The 22,570-nt window shown below is 40.1% G+C and overlaps 1 protein-coding gene across 2 annotated transcripts in view; it reads right to left on the bottom strand.

The window, feature by feature from the left end:
- PLPP1 (phospholipid phosphatase 1) overlaps positions 1–22,570 on the bottom strand; it is a 93,480-nt gene that overhangs the window by 58,514 nt on the left and 12,396 nt on the right. Inside the window, exon 2 of one of the 2 annotated variants that reach the window (XM_083466249.1) lies at positions 12,471–12,625. In XM_083466249.1, coding sequence (XP_083322375.1) covers positions 12,471–12,625 — 155 coding nt within the window. Of the gene's footprint in view, positions 1–5; positions 158–12,470; positions 12,626–22,570 lie in introns of both variants that reach the window. The other variant, XM_083466250.1, reaches the window with a different exon arrangement.

Below are 22,570 nucleotides of genomic sequence, written 5' to 3'. Positions count from 1 at the left end.
CTTACAACAATTAAATCCAAGGGAACAATTATCCCCGCTAATAATTCATATGAAATGGTGTCTTCTTTGTAAGGATACTGGATGGATTCATCATTACAGAACACTCCTCGTTTGAAGGGAGTATTCCTCGCAGTCAGAATTGCAAAAGGCAAGCCAACTAGCAAAAAGAATAAGATAATTATTTTACACAGGGTATTTCAAAAAGGTTTAACCCCAAGCACTTTCCATCCAGAGCAGGAAGCAAGAGCGTGAAGGAGACATGCAGCAAATAGTACCACTTCACCTTTACATGCTGATTTAATGGATGCATTAAAGGCTTTTAGAAGAATAAATTTTTTACAAAGGGAACAGGAAGAGCTTTCCAGCATCTCTCCACCCACACAAGTGTGGTAAGTGCACATTCAATTTGTAAAATTTGCGCTCTTCAAGATAGTTTTATGGCAACTCCAGTGGTCTCAGTGTTAGCTTGTTGCCCATAAGCAGACCAGATTTGCAACTTCATCCCAAGACAACTTTTCTACACAGGGACACTTGTGAAATGGAATGATAAGTGATGCCAAAGCAGGAGGAGACAATGTAGAGGAACCTGGTATAACTTGGTCACTGCTTGTTCTGTAAAGCATCCCAGCATTATCGCTGACTTCTGCCTCAAACTCTGCCTTCTACACACTCACCTTATATGAAAGTATCTTCACCACAAGAATCCATAAATATCCAATCAATGAAAATAAAGCAGAATTTCAAAGCCTAAGCTAGAATACATTTTAACTTATTTTTAGTTGAGGCAGGCTCAAGACTGTCAAATGATGTAAGTAAGCAAACTCGGGTTTAAATCCAAACATCAGATCAGAAGACAATGATTGTAGGAATGATAAGCAAAAGAGATGTAGGAATGAAAAGGACACACGGGCTTCAACTCCTTCTAGTCCCTTAATCTTATAAACTTTGGGATGCTCCACACTTCATTGCTGCAGCTGGAATCTGAGGGAGGGGTAGTGACGAGAATCACATTTTGACCTGCTCAACCTACAGATACTACCTCAGAGGACCAAAACAAAAAAATTCCTTCCAGTAGCACCTTAAAGACCAACTAAGTTAGTTCTTGGTATGAGCTTTCGTGTGCAAGCACACTTCTTCAGATACACTGAAACAGAAGTTGCCAGATCCTTCTATATAGTGAGAAGGTGGGGAGGGGTATTACCTCAGAGGAGGCATAATTTGCCATGAAGCTGGCAGGTAAGACCACATAGTTAGTTAAGTACATCTAGGCTTGCAACTTATTTCTAGAAATGAACGTAATGCGATGAGATTGGATAAAATCAGTGCTTTGGGGGGGGGTGTAGGAGTACGCATAACCCTAAACATTTTGTGAATTTAAGTTTGGCCTCATTGAGGGGCAGTATATCAATATGAGTAGGAAAATGAGAGTACCCCAAAACCTTTTTTCAGAAAAAAACACTGGATAAAACTAATTCCAGAATTGGGAGCGCTATGAGCTCAGATCAGCCCTCAGAAACCCTCAATTGCAAAATTCCATAGTGGTCAGAAATATATAGGGATGAATATATGTCCTTTCAGGAATGCTATTCAACAGGACTTTTTAAACACCTCAGTAAAGAGGGTGGGGTAAATTGATAAAAAAGTCCTAATTAGTAGCTGAAACCTATTTTTTTCATCAACAAAAAAAATAAACATTAAAAGGTTGCCAATAAAGGAAATCTGCCCAGTATCAACTGTCCATAGCAAACAAAGTACAGAGCTCAAATGTAAACAGAGAAAACAATGAACCGAGGTACATATACGTATTCTACAACAAAAATCTCTGCCATGGAAGCCTAACACTTTTAATCTACTTTAATAATTATATCAGGGAATCTTCCCATTTATAATGCTACTGGAGGATGGAGAGACAAGTAGGCACAGAAGACTAAACCTGCTGCCTCCCTTGCACACACCACTATATCAATCATAGCAGTTCAGCAAACAATGTACAGAGATTTCAAAATTGTTCCATGTTTATTAAGATTATAATTTTTCTACACTTTTATAAAACAAAAACAGTCTCAGGAAGACAGCTCCATGTTGCATGCCAAACTTTGTGTGGTATGGCATGCACAAAGTCCAAGCAATAAGTAAACTTCACTAATACAAATAGGAGCTCTGCAAATTTACATTGAGGAGCTTTGCAGTCTAAGAACCGTCTGCTCTTTTTGCTGTTATCTCTTTCTTGTCTCCTGTCATAATCTGCATATTTCAACTGAACGCCCAAGAACTTGGGAACAAGGTCATTTGTTTCTAATTTTTCCAGGCATAGTCACACAAAGTTTTTAATCAGTATGCCTTTAAAAGAGATTTGCACATTTCCAGTTCTAATCTAACTCTGAAAATATTCCAGCATGGTACCAAATCTTCCAATAACTGTTATTTTACTCATGTTCCCTCTGTCCAAAATGCTGAAAGCTGGCCTGCCAATGAAGATGGGCAGAATTAATCAATCTACCCAGGGTAGGAATTTGTCAGTAACTTCTCAACAGCCATTACTCAGGAAGACCTTATGGAAGAAAAAGGAGTTAGATGAGACTCTCCTCTCAGCTGGGACCAGCCTCTGTCCTTCTCTTCCTCATAATGCCTAAATTCAAGCCAATTCATGACATGACAACATCCTATCAGACACTGTGCCACCAGTCAATAAGATGAGACAGAGCAAGACACACAATGTCAAATCACATCCTATTTTTATTTATTTATGAATTTATTTATGGAATTTATATAGTGTCCTATACCCGCAGGTCTCCGGTGGTTCACAGTGTAAAATCAGAATATAAAACCACAAAATAAATAATCCTATCACATATGTTAATTCTATGTTGATAGATTTAGACATTATGAAGAACAGAAGGAAAGAGATGAAGTAATGTTAATTCCTTGTATAGTTTTGCCCTAAGAGATGTCTGAGAATGCACAGCACCCACATACATACACACTGCACAATGAAAACTACTCATGAAATTCTCAGAAGCAGCTTTGTGATGCAGCCACGCATGGGGGTGGGTGGATAAGGAACAAAGTGCTATGCAAAACCTACCCATCCTGATCACTATCAATCTTACAGTGACCACCTAGTTTAAAGTACATTATTCATACACTTTAAAACTTCTCTTTCCTGTTTGTTTGTTTGTTTGTTTGTTTGTTTGTTTGTTTTAAATTAGAGTTTAGATTTTCATGCCAAACTTTGGACTCAATTACAAACTGATATTTTCTGTGATCTCTGCATAATTTTCCAGGCCCTAGATATAGAAAACTTTATTGCATTCATCATGGAGGAGGGAGCAGTAGAATGAATTAAAAATCCCATGTGCAGATAGCACAGAACAAAATAAACTAGTTCAGAAGTAGTACTGGAATACTCGGCATGGCAAATGTACCTCCAGCCTCTTTCAAATTCATTTTCTATTTGCACTTCAATGTTTTGTGCATGCTCCATCTTCAGTTCAGGTTGCAACAAGCTCTATTTGAACAAGCCCTTTTGAGGATCAGGCTGGTCAAATCAGTAACTGAATTAGTTTGGCAAAGATTTTAAAGGGAGTTCAAACGTAAGGCTTAAGTCTGTTTGCATTAGTCTTTACTCCTTAATTAAGAAATGTTTTGACAGGAAATGTTAGTTGATTTATTTTTTGCATTTGCATTCCACTCTCTGCTCAAGGCAGTGTTTTAGCCTCGCAAACAAGCCTATAGTGAAGGTTAGGCTTAATGATTGTAACTTACCTAAAGACACTCAAGTATGGTCACTCGTGAATGGGAGGCAGGAGTTTGAACCTAGGTTTGTGTGCCACATGCACACCCAACAATAACAAGTGCACAATACTGCCCATCTGGCTAACCACATTAATTATCTAAACTTCTCAAACTTGTTTTTCAACATTGCTGCCTAAACAAGTGTTTCAAGGCCTGCTTTGAGATCATTTATATAGCACTTTTAAAATGAAAAATAAATAATGTGCCAAAACACAATCTTGTCTGGACTATCCTTACAATAATAACAGCTTCGCACATTAAAGGCAAACGTGGGTTTGACACCTAGTGAGGGAGCTAAAGCCAATCCTTGCTTCCAGATGCATTAGTCATAGCTGAATAAGTTATTTAAATTTATTAACTGCAGCGGGTCTACTCCAAGTATAACTTAGTTGGATATCACCCATATGTACCGAATTCACACTTTGCAATCTGTGGAGCAGTCTTAAATCCTATTTGATACTTTAAAGATGTTAATACCTTTGGGGTGGGGGGAGATGGGGAGGAAAAGAAAGATACGTATTACTAATACAAGGCAGATTACAGCTAAGTTCAAATATGAAGAAATATTTCAGATCCAAGACCATTATTCTATGCATTGGGCTACACTGCCTGCCACAAGCTCATTATGGTCAACAACAACAGGAAGTTACTTAAAGGAATAGAAAATAGAGGTAATTTTTTTTAAGCGAGTCATGTTACCAAGATGTATGTTGTTTTCACCACTCCCACAAAACCTGCTCTTACACCTGTGAAACCCAGTCTACTTCCACTTGCAGTAATGTTTACATCCTGGCACAGCCCTGAAACAGGTTCTAAAAGCACAGCCTAAATTCCTTAGGAAAAGGCTGCACAAGGGAGGTTTGTAATGTGCACATTCAATTTTGTGAGCATACATCTTATATACAGGAATGAGAGTTCATAAATTAAAGCAAGTCCCAGAATAGTAGACATCTTTATTGCCACAGGCAGAGCAAATGTAATTACTCTTTAAGAGGAGGGAGAGAAATCAATCACTGACGAACCATGGGGGGGGAGGCAGCCCCCTTTTGAGTTTTTTCTAAAGATTTTTCGTACCTCTGCAAACCTTGGGGTTCACCCACGCATGCCAATGCCTCCCTCCTATTCATGGGTGATGCAATTTTGCCACATAAGGGCAGGCACTGTGGGAATGAGTTTATTTTTAGTATATACAAGTGCGGTCTTGCAACAAAACGTTGCAGTGTATCTGCGATGTGTTGTGTTTCCTGAGCCTGTGGTTGAGGGGGTTGAGAAAACAAAAGTTAACAACAAACTCAGGCACTCTGTTCTAACTCAGATTCTACTTCATGTGCAAAAAAAAATATTATATGTTTCATTTTGGGACATTAAAACTGCAATTAGTCTGCTTGTAAGTCATTGATGGGTGAGGCTTCTGCACACAACTGAGTGCTGGATTTGGCATGCTAAAAAATCTGAGAGGGCAATTTAAATAGATTTGACTTGCTGCAAACTGAGAGGCATGAGGGAGCTTTGACTGTGATTCTGAACCAGTGTTAGGCCTGCCCCTGATCTCCAGTATTAACTATGGAATACATTTGAGGGCTGCCGTAAGCTACAGTCTCAGCACAGCCCAATGAACAATAGCAGCATAACAGCAAACTACAATGCAGAGGGTTGCTCTATACCAGTCTTTGCCACCCAGGTGCCCTCCAAATGGTTTGGACTACAACTCCCATAAGCCCCCGTCAGCACAGCCATGCTGGCAGGGGCTGATGGAACTTGTAGTCCAAACCATCGGGAGAACACCAGGTTGGTGAAGGCTGCTGTATACTACTCACTTGGTTCAGCCTCCAAAGGGGATAAAAGCAACAGATAACATTGCAGGGTTACCATAAGCTACATTCCTAGTTTCAACCTGATCCTAGACCTGCAACAGTCAACATTCCTATGGGGGCGGGGGGAGGAATCAGGAGGGATGGGATGCCTGCTAAGGGAGCGGCACTCCTCTTATGGTGCAAACGTACACTCTTACATTTTACTGCAGGTCACACATGTACATGTACATACAAGTACTGTCCCTGGAATTAGTTATCTTAGCACTGAACATAGACAGCAACTAGACATGTTACTTGTGCGTAAGGAATTAACACAGGAAGGATTTAGGGGGCACTATTTATCTTAGGCAGGAAGGATTAGGACCACAAGCGTGGGGCCGGGAGGGGAATAGCCCTTCCCAAACATACAGTCATTCCTCTGAAGCTGTTTTAGCCTCAGAACATAAAACCTTTCATTATACACAGATGAATAATAATGAACAAAATAAAGAACAAGACAGAATACACCCAATATACAGATTACACCCATAAAGTTTTACAAAGGCCTTCTTTTTATGAAGTAACTTTAAAAGAAGAAGAAGAAGTAAAATGGTGGGATATTATGTTTGTTCAGTTTTGTTCTTGCCAGGTTGCTATAGGAAAAAATGCTACCTTTAATCATTTACACACACTATTGTGTGTCTAACGTAAAGGTTAGTTCAACATAAAGACATAGTTAGCTCAGGAGGGCGTTTACTCCACAGCATTCAAATGGGCTCATCTAGACATCAACATCCAGTTATACTGGCTCACAACATGCAATTTAATGCTCCATGTTTGTGCATTTTAAACAGATGGTTTCAGCTGTTCAAATTCTTAATGAATAATAGCAAAGTGACTCATTTTGAATTGTACGAGAGTCAAAAGAGGAGCAGCCCCAGGGAAATCACTGATCCTTCCCTTCCCTTTCGCCATGCTTCCCCCCCTTTTTGCAGAATGTACTTTCATGTGCAGTGCATTCTAAACCCAGGCCCTCAAGGTATTAGCTAAACAATAATCAAGAGCTTTCCAAGTTGTTCAGCACCAGAGATTCTGATTCAGCAGCACCTGAGAATGGCTTTACAATCAAAGCTGGCAGAATAGTGAAAAAGACTGGCCAATGGCTCAATAGGCAAATGCCAAGTTTCTTGATTTAACACAGAGACTAATTTTGCTATTTGATCTTTATTCATTTCTAGCTTAATCAGGACACCCGATTGATATTTTTCCCACAAATATCCAATTCTGCAGCCCTATGCACACTTTCTAGGAGTAACCCTCAATCCATACACCAGGACTGACCTCTCATTAAACATGCAAAGAAACTGCCTACAAGTGGCATTGCTTGAGTGACAAACAAATATGGCTTAGAAGTGAATTATACAAAATCCCAACTTATGTGCCTTCACATCCCAAGGTTTGATGAGGTCTCTGATGATGTCTCTCTTGCACAAAAGTCCAATCTTACACTTCAGGAAACATTTTTCAAATATTTGGGAATTCTGGTAACCAAAGACCAAGCCCAACTCTGAAGGAACAATTATGATCCTCTGTTGAAGCGTCTTAAGCAAGATGTTATCTCTTGGCATCCTTTACTACTCTCTTAGCTTGGTTGTGTGTCAGCTATTATTATTAAACCATGGCTACTGTGGTTTCATACACTTCCTATTATTCTCCCCGTCTCTCTATAGGTTTCTTTCACCGCGGGGAAAGATTATGGGTTCATAAACTTGTCTTTTAAAAGAAAATAAAAAAAAGAAAGAAAGCTAAGAACTGAGGTATAGCAGTCCCCAATCCATGCCTGTATTGGGAACCTTGCCAACTCAGGCAATTGTTACCCATTATTAACCATAGCAAAGATGTCTCCTGGGTCAATGGACTACTCCCATGTGTCCCCAAGATTTTAAACCCTGTCCTTTGGTACCCTTTCTCAACTTGCCTTCCAAAGTCTTGAAAATCCCATTCTTCTTACTAGGCTGTATGTGTGGAGGAGATGACAGCAGGCTTTAGCTCCGATGCTCTCCCCCCTACACCCCTACCAAGATTATCCAAAATTTTCCTGCCCAAAGTGTTATGGTCACATTGGGATCTGGGAAGAGGCGGGGCTTGTTCATCTGCATGACTTATTTGTTAATGGGAAATTTAAAACACCTGTGCAGCTTCTTGCCTCATTGCCAGACCCTGAAAGGCAGTGGCTTCAGGCACTTAAAAGTACATAGCAAGCCTTGCTTTAAAGAAATTGAGTACTGCTGCCAATCTCTATCATTCATTTTGTTGTTGTTGTTTAGTCGTTTAGTCATGTCCGACTCTTCGTGACCCCATGGACCAGAGCATGCCAGGCACTCCTGTCTTCCACTGCCTCCCACAGTTTGGTCAAACTCATGCTGGTAGCTTCGAGAACACTATCCAACCATTTCATCCTCTGTCGTCCCCTTCTCCTTGTGCCCTCCATCTTTCCCAACATCAGGGTCTTTTCCAGGGAGTCTTCTCATCTAATGAGGTGGCCAAAGTATTGGAGTCTCAGCTTCAGGATCTGTCCTTCCAGTGAGCACTCAGGGCTGATTTCCTTAAGAATGGATAGATTTGATCTTCTTGATCTTCATTCATTAAACAGCTGTTAATCTGAGTTAGAGCAGAGTGCCTGAGTTTGTTGTTAACTTTTGTTTTCTCAACCCCCCTCGTCCACAGGCTCAGGAAATACAATCAGTGCAAGGGAGTAGTTTCTGCTCTTTAATTTATGTTACTGGGAATCAAATATGGAAAATTGCAAAGTTTAAAAGCAGCCTGGGAAGCAGATATTGGTGAACCCATTGTAGACTTGATATGGTACTCTCTGTGGTCCTCCCCTCCCTTTAAAGCCATCTCAGCCACAGGACGGGAGGCAACATTAAAGATGGTGCACTACTGGTTTTTCAGAGGAGGATTAAATTATATGAATCAAACTTCTGTCTCCTAACTGCTGGAGCACTTGCTCTGTTCAGGGCTCTTATGTTCATACATGGTAGCATTGTCTTCATGTAGCTTGGTTTTGGGATCCAAGATTTAATCACCTTTCCAATATTCACGAATCACACTGTGCCTAGATATCCTTCTTTAGCCTTACTCTCCCTTTCCAAAGTGCTCTATAAAGACTTCATTATTCTTTTATTAGTAGCTGCCAGAATGACAGTAGCGGGAGGATGGAAAATGTCCCTGGCATTTACAGTAGCTAACTGGTATGACCGTGTTTGGAGATTAGCCTTGATGGAAAACCTAACCCACAACGTCAGATTAGCTTAAAGATGATAAAGAAACAAAAATCCTGTGGCACCTTAAAGACTAACACATTTCTTATGGCTCTTGACTCTTGTTTTTTGCTACAACAGACCAAGTTGGCTACCCTTCGGGAAAAGTTAACGGTGCTCTTGAACAAGGCAGAGTTATTAACCATGGGGTATATAGGCGAGTATCTGAAATATGTTGTGTTATCCAAGTCACTCATTGGTGTTGTTTTCTAAACTGAATTGCTAAGAAACCATAACCACACATTCACAGACGTTATTCTCCAATACCTTGGAAGAGGTGGGGGAATCTTATGTCACATTCACACCATACATTTAAAGCATTCATGTACTACTTTAACAGTCATAGCTTTCCCCCAAAGTAGCTAAGAGTGGTGAGCACTGCAGTTCTGTGAGGGGTAAACTGCAGTTCCCAGAGTCCTTTGGGGGAAGACATATCTGTTGAAGTGGTATAAGAGTGCTTTAAAATATATGGTTTGGATAATACCTTAGATTAGGTGAGGAGCTGAACGATATCAATTCTCATTCAGAAGTCACAGCAACTATAATGTAAACCACTGCAGAATGCCTTCTGTTTCAGAGCTCAAGCCTATCCAGAACCTAGAGACACTTGCTAATATTTTGAAGGACGACAGCAGCGGATGTTTTTAGCTAAGTTTTATCTTCTCAGAATCCTTGAATTGCATAATTTAGATCCATTTTCTATTACACTACATAATGTAGCAAATTTATCCATGGGGTCATTCCACATCAAATCAACGCAAAAAACAAGGGTTTTTTTAAAAAAACTTATAATAACCAATATTATGTTAATTTTTATAATGAACAACTTGCTTTCATTATTTTTTTCTATTACAGCTGTGGGTTGTAGGAAAGTTGTACCCAGTAGCCATTTTTCCCCACAATGTCCAAAAAACAAACAAAAAATTCATTACAAGGAATAAAAAACCCATAAATTTCATTCTTTGTCGAGAAAGAGCATGTTTGTGCAATAATTTTCAACATCAAAAACTTGGGGTTCCATCATGCCCACAAGCTGAAAATTGAGGTTTTCTAAACCGAGGTTTTCCACTAAAGAAAGTACATTTATATATATATAAAATAGGCATTTGTAAAATCTTTTGAGTGCTGGTGTATTTTTTCCTGAAATCCTCATCCTCTTATTGAGCTCTGTGTAAAATTTCAGAGAGATCTGATCATTGTTTATGGAGAAAAAACATAAACTGTACATGTGCCAAGGGTCTCAAGAGGGACAGACAACTCAGATTTCATGAAAATTTAAGTGCTATAAAATTAAAACCATTTGAGATGAAGGGGGGAAATTTAAGGGGGTTTATTTCAACCATAAGGGAAGGGTGTACACCAAGTTTCATCAAAATCCAAGATGGTGGGTGACATGACCGTGTTGACATGACATGGAATGACCCATACATGACATTGCATCTAGTTCTCCTCACAGCGCATAATCCTTTCAGCGCATAATCTTGTTTTCCAAATATGCTGTACTGAAACTAAATGATATTTTCTATGTTCTTGACAAAGATGAAATCATTTTCTTACTTTCTAGGTTTACATATGACAAGAGGTGTGTATTTATACACAATAATGTTGGCAAGACTGTACATTAATGTACAGTTTAAACCGAAGTGGCTTTCTTTATACAAGAAAGCAAATGACATTCCTATATCCCAACAGCATTTTTCAGCTGAAGTAAACTATTTGGGCATTAAGTGTCAGCAGCATGTACAAGCTTAAGAGGCAAGAATTTTATTTGCTTTTAGAGAGATCTGGAGTATTAACACTGTAATGTTATGTGTCTGAAGTAAAGAGCAAACATATGAGCACTATTGACTTTGGGTAGTGTAGACTGAAAATGAAATATTACTTCCAAGAAGAGGTTTACTATAACAAATTAGTGTGATCTTAGCAGTTAGGCATATTTCAACTGCTCAAGGTATTTCAATGGTGGTCCTCATTTTATTTTAACAGCAAGACTCCTAAAACACACTTCGCTATAAACTCAAAGCAATTTAATGAGCAATTCCAATAGATGTAGCTCAGTATTTCAACGATAAAAGGTTGTGCATGAGTAAAAAATGGATTTGGATCTCTCACAAACACCCCCATGATCCCAAGGATAAAATCCCATATACAGTTATTTCGGAGTAAACACAACTTAATTCAGTGAATCTTATATCAAAGGGGTCATGCTAAACATCTTACATTTAAATTAAGGAAGTGTTGAGGCTCTCAAATGGTCATTTTAACTGAGCGTACCTCATACAGACATTCTTAATTCAGCATAATTTTAAATACAAAGACAAGCTAACCTATTTAATTGAACACATTTTTCTAAACTCACTTCATTCATTCATTCACCCAGCAGTCCCTTCAACACCAAAGCAGAAATTCTTAATTGGTTCCAAGGTGAATTGCTTTAAATCAAGACAATTAAGATAAATTTAAATAATATAACCAATTTAAATTTCCCAACAATATTCAAATAAGCGATTAAAGTGGCTTCCCATTTTGAAATGCACACATTTTCCAAGGAAGCATACATATTAACAGTACACACTAATTGTGCCAACAATTATATTGGTTTACAACTAAATAGGGGACGCGGGTGTCGCTGTGGGTTAAACCACAGAGCGTAGGACTTGCCAATCAGAAGGTCGGCAATTCGAATCAGGGTGAGCTCCCGTTGCTCGGTCCCTGCTCCTGCCAACCTAGCAGTTTGAAAGCAGGTCAAAGTGCAAGTAGATAAATAGGTACTACTCCGGCGGGAAGGTAAACAGTGTTTCTGTGTGCTGCTCTGGTTCGCCAGAAGCGGCTTAGTCATGCTGGCCACATGACCCGGAAGCTGTATGCCAGCTCCCTCGGCCAATAAAGCGAGAGGAGTGCGCAACCCCAGAGTCGGCCACAACTGGGCCTAATACAGTGGTGCCTCGCAAGACGAAAAGAATCCGTTCTGTGATTCTCTTCGTCTAGCGGTCTTTTCGTCTTGCAAAGCAAGCCCATTGACGGATTAGCGGATTAGCGCTATTAGCGGCTTATCGGATCAGCTGATAAGCGGCTTAGCAGCTTAGAAAAAGGGGGGGGGAAACCCGCAGGAACTCGCAAGACACTTTCGTCTTGCGAAGCAAGCCCATAGGGGATTCGTTTTGTGAAGCACCTCCAAAACGGAAAACTCTTTCGTCTAGCGAGTTTTCCGTCTTGTGAGGCATTCGTCTTGCGGGGCACCACTGTAGTCAGGGGTCCCTTTACCTTTACCTTACAACTAAATAGAGCAACTTCCCCAACCTGGTGTCCTTCATAAGTTTTGGAATACAGCTCCAATCATCCCTGACTGGGGCTAATGAAATGGGGCGATGGGGCAGGCTCACCATCCCTGCTTTATTAATGCGTTTCACAGAGGCTTCTCGTTCTGTTACTACAAATGTTTAGTCAGCCAAGTACATTTAAGCCAAGCCTTTTCCTTTTCTTTTCTCAAAGACTTGGTCAAATAATGAGCTCTCAGCACACACTTCAGACTCTCCCCACACAGCTGCCAGCTACTTACAGAGGAAATGGGCAGTGTGAACCCCACTGCGTAGAGGACAGTGGATGTGATGGTACTGTCATGGAACGGATACTTGATGCTGTCATCATTACAGAAAAAGCCCCTCTGATACGGCTTTATTTTTGCCAAGTTTAGAACAGCAAGGGGTAAGCCAGCTGTTGGGGGAAGGGAAAAAAAGATACACAGTTAAATATTTATCTATACGTATTATCAAGCATGGACGAAACTACTAAGCAACATGCAAAACTCAAGAGTGTAGCGTATTCAGTATCATGCAGTGCACACAAACTGCCTAGACTTCCAAGCCCCATTTACCTATCTGTCCCATAGATACCAGCAACCAGGCCTGCCAACTGCAGAAGTGAGAATAGTGCAGAGTTCAGATACCAGAATGATGCTTTCCACATAAGGCAAGTTATGAGGCAAATTATTTAGCTGCTATGTTTATTTGGATTGATAACGTGGGAATGGAAATAATCAAAAGGGAAAGAATTTGAAACTTGGACAGAATATAAATAAGAACTGGAACGACTGCAAGGAATGTAGGGCTTATTTTTATGAGACAATGTTTTTTGAAGCCAGGAAAAAAAGGGAAAAATTTTCTGAAAGCTTGATGAAGAACACTGGTTATTAATGAAGTTACAGACTAGAAGGACAATTTGAACTAACTGTGTCTATTGAATCACTGTAGTATCCTAGCCTATCATTTGATGACTGCTTGAACCAGACTCTAATCTCAAGGTAAATTCCAAAATGAGAAAAGCACCCAAAGCTGTACAAAAAAGGTCTCTTCCAACTTTTTTTTTTAAGTGAGGAATAACCCTAACCAACATTTTTTTAAAAATTGTGAATAGTAGTGAGGTAAGTGAGGTAAAACCCTCTCTCCATAGGACATTACTTCTTCAGTCTCTTTGCTCTCCCCATCCCCCTTCCCCACAATCACAACCACATATTTACAGGATACCACAGTGAAACCATCACTTCCGCAGCAAAGCTGCTTACCATTCATTATCCAGAGACAGAATCCCAGGATTAGCACTACTGCAAATGTCATACTAACCACAGAAATAAAAACCATTCTTGCTTTTTGGTTCAAGATTACGTCAAAAGCCTACATGACCCACGAAAGCCAGTGTGGTGCAGTGGTGAGAGTGCTGAACTAAGACCAGGGAGACCCAAGTTCTCCACACTCAGCCATGAAGCTCACTGAGTGACCTCGGGTTAGTCACTATCTTTCATCTTTATTTACCTCACAGGGCTACTCTTAAAGGTAGAATTTGGGTGGAGAAAACACATACACTCCCTTGAAAGGAAAGAGTAAATAAATTCTCGCAGGCCTTCAGCACCTTGCAATGTAATATATGGGGAGTATTACTCCTAAGAGTAAAACTACTGATTACCCCTGATTATAATGAGATTAGATTACCCTTGGTTATAATTAGTTGGGCGGGCTACAGAATAGTAAGGAATACAGTGCAGGGTGTTGCACTAGCAGAAAGGGAATGGGGGTTATTGGGTTATTTTGGTTTTCAATTTTATTGTGCATTTGGTGTTTTATATTGTGATTTTACAGTGGTGCCTCGCAAGACGAAAAGAATCCGTTCTGTGATTCTCTTCGTCTAGCGGTTTTTTCGTCTTGCGAAGCAAGCCCATTGACGGATTAGCGGATTAGCGCTATTAGCGGCTTATCAGTTTATCAGATCAGCTGATAAGCAGCTTAGCGGCTTAGAAAAAGGGGGGAGGAGAAAAAACTCGCAGGAACTCGCAATACATTTTCGTCTTGCAAAGCAAGCCCATAGGAGATTCGTTTTGCGAAGCACCTCCAAAACGGAAAACTCTTTCGGCTAGCGAGTTTTCCGTCTTGCGAGGCATTCGTCTTGCGGGGCACCACTGTATGTTGTAAACGCCCTGAGAGCTGCAGGTAAAGGGCAGTATACAAATTTAATGAGTAAAAATAATAAAATAGCCTTCTGCTCATTCAATTGTACATTTTGATCGAAACACCAACCTTTTTAAAAAAATAATAATCCTAGATAACCATTTCTGCGAACAGAGTGGAGGGATAAAGGGTCTGAGAGTGAAATAAGACAGGTCAGGGTGCCAAAGCAGTGTGGATGAAATGAACAGAGGCGAACCTGCAGCCTACCAGAACTTTAAGAACGGAAAGTTGTGGATGTGGCAAACTCAAAGCAATTCTCATAACATTAACATGGAAAGCAGCCCATGTCAAGTCTTAAGCATAGTGGTATCTCATTTTATCCAGCAACTTATTTAGCAGTTTTTGAGGGGTGGAGAGAGAACCAAGTTAGTAAAAGAAATAATCTTACACAAGTGTTTGTTATTCTACCTTGCTTTAGAATATGAATATTCACCTATACCAATTCCTGGATAGTTAAAAAAATAAAAGGTTCTCTGTGTCCTTTCAAGCATTGGTTCAAAGCTACTCTAATTATAGCTGTAACTACCTAGAAGTACAGGATCTGGCAGCATGATTCACACTCTAATCCAAGCTTAGATTTAACACTATTTTTGCTGAATGACTTCTGCAGATACACAACCTGAACCTGCTTATATTTACTCAGAAGGAGTTCCGACAGGGTTAGATGGGGCTTACTTCTCACGTGAACATAGGACTGCAGCCCCATGAATGCATACAGTGCCACTAACTTGGCTTATATGCAAATGCTCCATTTTAATTGCCTTATGGGTTAGTACAGTCAGTGTGCATTCAGGGAAAAGTGAACAACCTGAATTTGCTATTTGATGGACATGCACATAAATTGTTACAGGTTTATTCAAAACATGGCACCGTTTTTCAATATGTATACTCAGTCTCTCACTATGCCAACTGCTCCACAGATGCCCCACATTTAATTTCCACAACACCCTTACCAGTCAACTCAAAGTTCTGTTGAATGATGTCCCCACACTCCTTGCCAAACTGCCCCTGCCAGGGTTCCTAGCTTTTCGCAACCATTTTTTCCACTGTCTTCCAAGGGCAAAAAAGTACTTTTTGCTACAACAGCAAAAACTCAGTAATGAGGATGTCTGGTTTCTATCAAGCATACATGGCAAGTTTAGAAATGTTAACAGTAGTCTATAAAATTAGATAGGGAGGATAACTTGATTCCCCCAAGGCAATTCAGAAAAGAAATAATGCCAAGGTGACAAAGGAGGGACAAGACTCTGGCTACCATTCAACTCTGTGCAGGATAACAATTCTAACTTGGGTAGTATTAAAACATTTTTGTTTTTGCCATCCACACTCACTCACTTTATGGTTAGGAGTAAGCTTTTATCAGTAGCATTTTGCCTTGCCATGTTCCTTCTCAAAGGTAACCCCTTCTCTTGCACTTTCATTTTTAGCAGCCTTGGAAAGTTCCCCCTTCATATTTGGCTAAATTACAGAATAGAAACCAGGGTCATTGACAGTCACGGAGAAAGATTCACTCAGGAGAGAATAATTATACCAATTCTGTAAGTAGGATCCTGCATATAAAAACATACTGACAGCTATATTAACTTGCGAAATTCACTGCCGCAAGATGTGATGATGGCCACTAGCTTTAATGGCTATAAAACCATCAAAAGCAATTAACCATGACAGCTAAATGAACCTTCATATAGAGAAACAGTATGCTTCTCTTAGCAATACTACATACTGGGTCAGAGTGAGTGCTGGCTATCATCTTTGTGATCTCTATGTATTTAGCTGGCTCCCTAATGGAAACCAAATGATGACTGAAGGATATCTGATCCAGCCAGACTGTTCTTCTCAAGTGTAACAAAAGCTCTATTGAAGTCATTGGGTTCAAGTGTTTAACATTGTGCTTGTGTCCCATTAATTTCCATGGGACTCAGGCACACCTTCTATTTTAACAGATTACTGCAAATACGTCAAGGCCCATGGGAATTGTTTGTTAATTGTTTAAATGATTTCTATACTACCCTTCAGCACAGCTTCCAGGGCAACACACAAAAAGAAAAGAAAATACAAATAAAACATTGCCTCAAAACATACACCTCAAAAAAACTATTTGATTATGTCTCTTCTCCCCCCCCCCCCCGGTAAATGGAAGGGGGAAATGTTGAGAGAAATACGAATAGCAGAGCCTCCAAGTGTCCCTATTTTCCAGGAACATCCCTGATTTAGAGAAGCTGTCCCGGTTTCTGATTTGACCCCAGAATGCCCCAGTTTTCCTTAGGATGTCCCTATTTTCTTTGCAGCAATGTTGGAGGGTATGGGGTTATATGACCCCTGAGCTGTCTAAAGGCAATCCTGTATAGGGAAGTTTTTTAATGTTTTATTGTGGTTTTTATATATGTTGGAAGCTGCCCAGAGTAGCTGGGGTTACCCAGTAAGATATGTGGGGTATAAATAGTAAAATCATCCCTATGGAATGGGGTGTCCCTATTTTCATCAGAGAAATGTTGGAGGGTATGGAATAGAGTCTCCCTCAGGGTCTCAGGCAGTCTTTCCTGCCAATGCGGGGAGTGAACCATGAAGATGGGAGTGAGCCTGGAGTGCTAAGCAGATAAGAAATGAAAACAAACAAACAGGCCTAAACCATAGTTTACCTGCTGTAAGTCTGCAAGTTCGTAACTGTTGGTTGCAAAACCATAGCTGGTGTGATGCGTGAACTGAAGCACTGCATACTGCAGCCTCTTTACATTACCTACTTAGCAGGCAACTAGTATTGTCATTTGCACCTCTACTGTTCCATGCCAGTTCAAAAACCTTAAAATACCAGTACACACTCCAATGATGGTATGCACAAATGCCTTTTTAAAACACTGACAGGCTCATTTGCTTTCCTTTTGCTGAACTTTCAGGGGTTTCCCAACATCTCCTCCTCTCCTTGCCAGCTTTCATGTGTTGTTTTAAAATTTCTGCTACTTTTTTCTTTTACCTTTATTGTACCTTTGATTACATTTTAACAGAAGGGCAAGACATAAATACATACCTGCAGAAGTGCTCTAAAGTGGCATGTATGACCTTAATGGCCTTAAGTAAGGCAACTCAACAGCTCTTTACTCCATATCCCTATGCTTAAATTTTTTTCTTCTTAGGTTTTCTCTAAAAAAAACCATGATTTTAAAAATTGTATTAGATTTTTAAAGAAGTTTTTTAAAAGTTTATGGACAAAATTTATTAAATTTAAGTTATAGATTGTTAGGGTACCATAAGAGCTAGTCCAACAGACTGAATGGTTGATCTGTGCAAGATGTAAAGTGGTATCCAACACTACCATTCCACTCATGTAACAGACTTCCACTTGCACAATGGAACTTCCTCCTCTCCCCTAAAGCCCACCCTCAACAACTATTCCAGAGGGGTGAGGGATTCTTCAGAGCAGATTTGGAGGTGGGTGTACAGTGAGGTGAAAAGGAAAGGGAAATCCTATGTGAACAGAGCTCCATTCAAGCAGCAGGTGCAACTTCAAGTTTGCAACCCCAGCTTGCCCATATACTCGGTGATCTTGAGCAAGATAAAACAGACTAAATCAGAGGGGGGAAACTGTAAAATAGACTTCATATAAAGTGTTGGAGCCAGAGCTGGATAAGTGAAACTCCATTAGCACAAGAGGACCTTGCTGACCTCTTCCACTACAAGCTGTGGACCTCCCCAAATAGCCACTTCAGAAGCTTCAGGGACCATCTGGAACAGGGGTTGATGGGACATGAAGAGCTGCAATGGGACGGGGAATCAGGAGAATTCAGCAGGGCTGCTTTGTGCACATGGAAGTGCCTTTCGACTATCAGAAAACATCTCTGGATGCAAGCCAGTGAATTACTAGAAGGTGCGCCTTATTTGCCCCTCCTAAATTACCAAATAAAAAGCCTATCTTACATTAGGAAAATAGAACTGCTAAAGGAGCTTGGTGAGACAGGTCCTATAAATTGAACATTGCTCACTTTCAACAATATGCAACTAGAAGCAGCAGCAATTACAAACAAGTCATTGCAAGTTCTAGTGTGTCCTATATTCGCATTCATAACATTTCAGAAATATGAACTGGGTGTGGCTGTAGAGCTATTAAAAAATAAAGACCATATGAGGTACTGGAAACAAGAGAACATTGATCTGGGAGAGAAGGAATCTTGACCTCATTTACCATTAAAAAAAAAAGGAAAGATACAATATCACTTAAGTCAAGAAAGGGGAACCTAATGTGGCCCTCCAGGCCTTTCTGTCTGGCCCTTTGGGCTCTCCACAGGCCACACTCCTTAAAGGAGGTTGTGGAGCTAGGCCTCTGAGTGTTTTTGTCTTGCTGGAATTTGTCCTTGAAGTGGTATTAAATCTTCTTTGCCTGGATATAAGATAGAGAGGGGTGTGAGACAGTGAATATCAGTCTATTGTATGAAGGTAAAATTTACATCCACTTGTCTACCCACTACTCATGTGGCCTCTGGAAGGTTGCCAGTAAGGAAATGTAGTCCTCAGACTGAAAAAGGTTTCACGCCCCTTACTTATGTGATACAGCAGGAAGCACTAATCATGGAAACCAGAATTTAAAAAACATCAACAACCCTGCATTTGCCTCAAGCAGCCTTTATGAGGAGAGGGGGCATAAATACAATATTTTAAAATACACCAAATATTGTGTAGACATTTAGTAAGGACAACTGTAGCTCTTGTCTGCGATTCACAGCTACCATTCTATGACACAGCCACTAATGCTCATGAACAATCTCAACAGTGATGGAGAAGGAGGCAGGTGTGTTGATTTCTCAGGAATGGAGGCACAACCTATAGGGGAGACGTCAATAAAGCTCACAACCAAATTACAAGCATACAATCAGTTCTGAGACTAGACGTCACAAGCCTTGAGGTACAGATCTAATCCTTGTGGTCTGATTAAACCTGACAAATAAAAGGACAAGGAAGCTGCTACCTATTTTCATCAGGCTCATGATTCATCTTGTCTAAACTAAGACAAGATTCCTATGATATGGCATACTTTCTGGATTCAGGAAGGTCTTCACCTTGTCATCCCCAACTCAAAGGATAAGTAAACCCTAAACAACTGCTATCAGTCAAAGCAGATTGGGCTAAAGCAGAGCTTTCCAAACTTTTCATATTGGTGGCACAGTTTTTAGACATGCATCATTTTGTGAAACAAGTAATTCAGTTTTACTAGCAAACCAGAGGTTAAACTAACCCCTTTCTAGCCCTGGGAGGCATGCAGGAAGCAACACACCTACACACTGTATTGCAACACACAGTTTGGAAGGCTCTGGGTTAAAGGCCACCATTTGGATTTTAAGGAGCAGACGATGCTATGGCATGTGAGAAGTAGACGTGGTAGATGAAAGGGAGCCAGGTATCTGTGCTCCCTCTCCATTCTGCAGGCACCCACAATTTCAAGGTGCTTTTTGTGAATGTTAGATCAACTAATGGGAAGTTGTTAACTTCTTGCTGCATTACTGAAACATGGCTGGAAAGCAAATGTGTGTCCAGACAGCTAGCTCTCAGTCTCTCTACATGGTGTCAAGGACTAGAGATAAGCCTTGGATTCTGCTGCTGTACCACCTGCCCTGCTGAGTAACAGTCTCCTTGTCTGAGCTTACAGAAGGAGTCAGTGAGCTTTGCAGCTTATGCCAGTTGGTGACATGGACAAATGTATTGGAGAGTTGAGAATTAAGGCCTATCATCTCCCTATGGATCCTTACTCTACCTAATTATTAAAATCTGCCAGGTTAGGGCTTATCACCTTTACCTTGGTGGCAGTTCATGCTTCTCTGAGAGTGCAATGCTTACTGATCTCAGAGAAGCAATGGTTAGACACCTGTTCCAAAAAATGGAAATGTGGACCCTCTGGCTATTAATAACTATTAGCCAGTATCTCACGTTCCACTCTTCAATAAGATACTGGAAAGGGTGGTTTCATGGTTCCAGGTGTTTCTCTAAGATACTGATTGTTTACAGTAGTTCAATTCTAATCTGTTTTCCAGCCTAATTTGGGGGCATTTGTTATCCTCATTATGGAACTCCCTCCCCACAGAAGTGCTCTTTGCTCTTTCATTAGTGGCTTTTAAAGAAATTGGCTGCATTACATTCACTTTTAACCTATTTGAGGCTGGTCCAGGCTTTAAAAAGTAATTTATTCACTGCTGCTATATGGAGAGATCTATTATTTTATTAAGTGAACCACCCTGAGAGGGTCACACAGTCCTGAAAAGCCATATAAAATAGCTTAATATACATATATAAAAATTATCATAATCCTTTTCAAAGTACCAAATGACAAGATTAAAAATAAATTACAGAATTAAAACTTTTGGAATTATATCCAACACAAATGTGAACTTTCGGTCAATTAACACCAGTTTATCTAACCACAGCATCCGCTAGCCAAAAAGCCAAGCATTTCAGTTGGGAGAATTGGACACAATTGTCCTGGCTTAGAAGCCTTTAGGGAAGGAAACACAAGCAGGGCGGGGGAACCAAAAGGAAATCCTCAGTTCTGAAAGTTAAAGTCCACAGGAAAAGGAGTGCCAACATGTTAATATCCAAAGGTGAAAAATGTGCTTCCCTTGGCAAAAATATGCCTGGTTTTTTAATTAATCGGTTTACATTAGGAAAATATTCCAGCTAAGATTGAAGTTTTTATAAGCCCTGGAAAAGCACCACACACAGCAAAAATAGCCCAGCCATGCCCGATTAGCATAACAAGATGTTCTGTTAACATAACATGATGTCCCTCAACGATCTCTTGCATATGCAGCAAATACAAAAGCCAACTTCATAGCTGAAACCACCACATTGATCCATGCTATATTTTTTCTGTCATGATACTGATTAACAGTTGGCATTTCAATGGTGAAATCAGCTCACATTTCCGCTTTTAACCACAGAGGAAAGTACAAAGGGTGCACAGGGAGTATTCCTGAATTTAAGAGAATTTGCATGCAGCTATGTGGCTTTCTAGCAGGAAGCTTGGTATCCTTTGCCATAGAAAAGAGCTACTGCAGAACACAGACAGAAGCCATAAATGCTATTTGGCAGGAACAGCATCAGGCTCTAGCAATAGAGCCCCCTCCAACTTTGCTCACAGATTCGGGCATTTTCTTTTGTTTTGAATAGATACAAAGAGAGCTTTGGTTTCAGAAATATTTCCTGGTAAACAGTATTCTGTAGCTCAAATCACTAAAGGAAGCAAGAAGTTAGATTACAGCAGTAGCACAGCAGAGGCAATCAAAAACCATACATAAGAAGGTTGTGAACAGATATTTTTCTAAAAAAAGGTGATCACAGCTAATTAATTGTTGGATTTAAATAAATTGCATATTGCAGCTTTCTTAATAAAGGGTTTTTTTACATACTGAAGCATGTACACAGTAATGTTAATAAAGCCATCTTTCATATTTTCTTTCATTCTCAGATATAACAGACCAGAAACAAAATAGTCTCAAAAATAATAATCATGTGTGTTCTCAGTACCATCAATTAAAGCTATCCTTCACAAAAAAATAATTCCTAAGTATTTAATTGCTTTATCTGTAGGTTAAAATAGCAATCCTGTATTATAGTTCAGTTTATGAGGTTTTATTACAATCACATGGTACATAAACACTGTGAAATAATAATATACAATCTTCGCATTGTTTTCCAACTGCACAACAGGACTTCTCCCAAAATCTTGCATTTGCATGTATAATTCATACAGGGCAGTAAAATAAAAAATAGTTTCACAATATTTCCACTAGTAGTAGTTGTTGTAGTAGTAGTAGTTGGCATCTGTCTGTCTTGAGAGACAATGGAGTACATCTCCAGGGGTGAAGTCAAACCGCTGTGTTAGCTGCACTGAAGTGACATCCCTGGGGCACAAGCTTGGGCAGTGTGTATAGAGGTCCTGGGCTGCCCAGGCGACAAGAACCCTCTCTTGGTCTCACTGATGTGGTCCAAAGAAAAGCAGAGCAAGAAATCTGCCGAAGTTGCCAGAAGGAGGCATACAAGGCATCATCCAACCATCTTAGGAACTCCAGATTTGTCTAGGGTTTACTCCTTTAGCACTTCTTCCAGCAGCAGAGGTTTCCTTCTCCTAGATAAGCTACCTTCCCAAGGTTGATGAGCCCTTTCCACTAGTGCAATTTTA

Source organism: Podarcis liolepis (assembly GCF_965112155.1).
Source record: "Podarcis liolepis genome assembly, chromosome: 11".
Classification (NCBI taxonomy): domain Eukaryota; kingdom Metazoa; phylum Chordata; class Lepidosauria; order Squamata; family Lacertidae; genus Podarcis; species Podarcis liolepis.
The sequence above is the reverse complement of the archived record's forward strand: the minus strand, read 5'-3'. Positions and strand labels throughout refer to the sequence as shown.